The 2,945-nt window shown below is 39.8% G+C and overlaps 1 protein-coding gene across 1 annotated transcript in view; it reads left to right on the top strand.

The window, feature by feature from the left end:
• The first annotated feature begins 384 nt into the window (after nt 1–384).
• UNC5D (unc-5 homolog D (C. elegans)) overlaps nt 385–2,945 on the top strand; it is a 65,364-nt gene continuing 62,803 nt past the window's right edge. The window contains exon 1 of the mRNA XM_010020278.1: nt 385–418. Within this exon, the coding sequence (XP_010018580.1) occupies nt 385–418 (34 nt within the window). The remainder of the gene's footprint in view (nt 419–2,945) is intronic.

The following is a 2,945-nucleotide window of genomic DNA, read 5'->3' as shown; positions in this document are numbered from 1 at the left end:
TCCTTTAAAGATTTATAGTGCTTGCATATTGCTTAAAGAAAAAACCCCTAGATGTTAAATGAATGTATGAAAGATTCTTCAAGTTTGTAATCCACTTAATATTTAATAAATGCAATATATCATTTTTATAAGTATGTATAGCTTAGATAGAAATAGGTGTAGAATGCAAAAGAAATTACAATAGGATAACACATTAATCTCTGTTGGCATAGAAAAGACTACTAATGTTTTATGAACATATTAATCCTCAGTGGTGAAAATAAATGCCCGTACCCTCCTGCAAGCCCATTAACTATATGTCTTATGGAAAGTCACTTTATGAGTTTCATTGAGCTGCAAGTTTCTCATGCAGTGGCTGAAGAGAGGCCACAGCAGTGTCACTGAATGGTCAGTTCTAGAGGAGATGCTGCTGAAAAGGGCTTTTTGTTCCTTTTCCATTTTTTACTTGTAAGAACCCACTGGAGCTGTGCCAAGAGGAGCTGCTCTCCACGTACTGTTCTGGCCTTGGTTGCTCTGCCTGATAATCCCACTGGAACCTGAAGAAGAAAGTGAGCTGATAGTTTGTGGTCAGGGTTAAGAGTAGGTGGAGGTGGTGGAAGGTGACAGCTTTCATTCTTGTGCTGAGCAGGAGATATGATCAGTTACAGAACCTGTATCACTTTTGTCTTGGTCACTTCAACATCTGAAAGCGTAGCTCTGTAGAGCTGCAGAAGTGCTTTTTATGCATGTTGTTTGACAAAGAGAAGAATAAAGGCTGGAATTTGTGGATAAAGCTGTGATGCTTTTAAACTTTATTATGTTGAAAAAACATTTATAACTAAATTGTGCTTTCTGGCATGTGCAGAGAGATTAAACAAGAACTATGAGCTTTAAGGAAAGTACACAACCCTCTGCTAAAACTCATAAGGTATTAAAAGGGAAGGAAGATGAATAAATGAGGATTGAGAAGATGGCCTTACATTAGCATAAAAATCCTTACCATGGAAGAAGTCCTGCTCACTAAAAGAATTGTACTTAAATATGTAAATATTAAGACATATGTTTATAGATATATATATGTCTTAAAAAATTCTGTCACAGTGATATTTTGTTGACATAATAGGGTTTCTATCAAATGAATCTGTGTGAGGAGACATTTGATAATGTAACAGTGTTGTTGCTGCTGTTTGGTGGAAAGTGGGGCGCAGGAAGGGTTTGTTCGTAAAAAGACCAGAGCTTGGAATGTTCCTGGGATGTAGAGCTTTCCTCCTCAGTTAGAGCAAAGGGACCTATGTGTGCTGCTTGTCAGTGAGAAGCATAGGTGGTTCAGACTAGCACATTCACTTGCCTTTGAATGAGCAGAGGGGGTGCATGGGGAGCATGGGGCGTTCTTGGCCAAGGAACGGTGAATTACTACAATAGGCTCCCTCAGTTGCTTACAACTGGGGCAAGTCACTGGCATTGCCCACACAGCCCCACTCACCACTTGGGAGGCTGTGGGGAGTCTCTTGTGCCTTTCTCTTACGTGTCTGTTTTATTGTGGTGGAAAAAGCATTTAACTTGTAACAGTTCATTAGTAAGTTATGTAGGAAAGGTCTGTTAAAGTGAATAGAAGCACAGGCACTTGAAGTCCATTATCCTTCACAGTTGTTTTGATTTTTAATCCTATTAAGACAACTTATTCCCAGGATTATATATTGACTTTCATTCTCTTTTCCTGCTAATAAGCTGCAGACAAAGTCATCCAAAGCCTTCTAAGTAACAGGAATAGTATGTGAGGCTTAGCATGGGTTTACTAAGTCCTGGACACAGCTCTGTGGCATTTGGTTCCTAGTTTCATGGCTTCCTCTTATTCACAAAGTCCATTTTCAGATCAGCTGCTTACCTTCCTGTAGAATGGAATTGATGATAGACTGCCCAGTTCTGTTGTCAGACTTCCTTGATGCATGCAAAAAAGAAAGGAATGAAAGAAGCCACAGTTCATTGCAAAGCAAAATGGGGGAAAACCAGGCCTATAGCTAATAGTTTCAAGTAGAAGCATCCAGCTTAATATCTAATCCTGTGCACACAGGAGAAGAAATGAGATTCTTTAAAATTCAGATAAGCAGAGTTAGTTTGCAGCTAAAGATTCTGAGCACATTGCTTTTGTGTGATAATATTTTAGATTTATTTCCACAACTTATTGCACATTCATTTTGGGGAGTTTTCATTGCAGAAAATTGCCAGGAGGAATGGATTTTGTCTTCCTCAGCTGGCAGAACAATTTTCCACCTGTCGCCCAAATATTTGATGAGAAGGATTATGGTACAGCTGTGAGAAGTTTATACTTTATATCCATAGGAAGCAAGAGGGTCTGATGAAACTAATACACCGATAGCAAAAGTTGGCTTGCTGAGCTGAATATTCAGTACTTATGACTTTCAATATGTGCTGAATAACCTAGGAGACCCCAAGATGTAAAATAAAGGAATAATCATGGTTGTAGTGTGGGGTTTTGAGCAATTCTTCATTCCCCACCAGTGCTTCCTTTCTTCAGAGGAACAACTTTCCTGTTAGTGCCTGACTTAGCTACTGAGACATGTGGGGTTTCCCTTCCAGAGTTTCTCAAGTCCTGGTAGGTCTCACACCCTGTCAGTGAAGCAGATCTCATCAGCACAGCAAGAGGAGTTAGAAGGGTCTGTTCAATGCAGCTTCTACGTCAGCTTCTCCACGAGATGGCATCCTGTGAGATGTCAGGATTGGAGAGAATATCTTACAAAAATAGCAACTACCTCAGCTGTATAACTTAAAAGCAGGAGAAATGCTTCCTCCTTGTTGGGTAGATGTGAATGTCCAGCAAAAAAACCATCTCCCCACACTGTATTATTGTGTTGCAAAGACATTAAATTTCTCTCTGCATTGCAGAATGCTCTGAAACTGTTCAGAGCATTTTGGGTTGGTAGCCTTCCTTACTCCTGGGTGTAAAA

The sequence above is a fragment of the Nestor notabilis genome, unplaced genomic scaffold (genome assembly GCF_000696875.1).
Source record: "Nestor notabilis isolate BGI_N333 unplaced genomic scaffold, ASM69687v1 scaffold15038, whole genome shotgun sequence".
In the NCBI taxonomy this organism is placed as follows: domain Eukaryota; kingdom Metazoa; phylum Chordata; class Aves; order Psittaciformes; family Psittacidae; genus Nestor; species Nestor notabilis.
The sequence above is the reverse complement of the archived record's forward strand: the minus strand, read 5'-3'. Positions and strand labels throughout refer to the sequence as shown.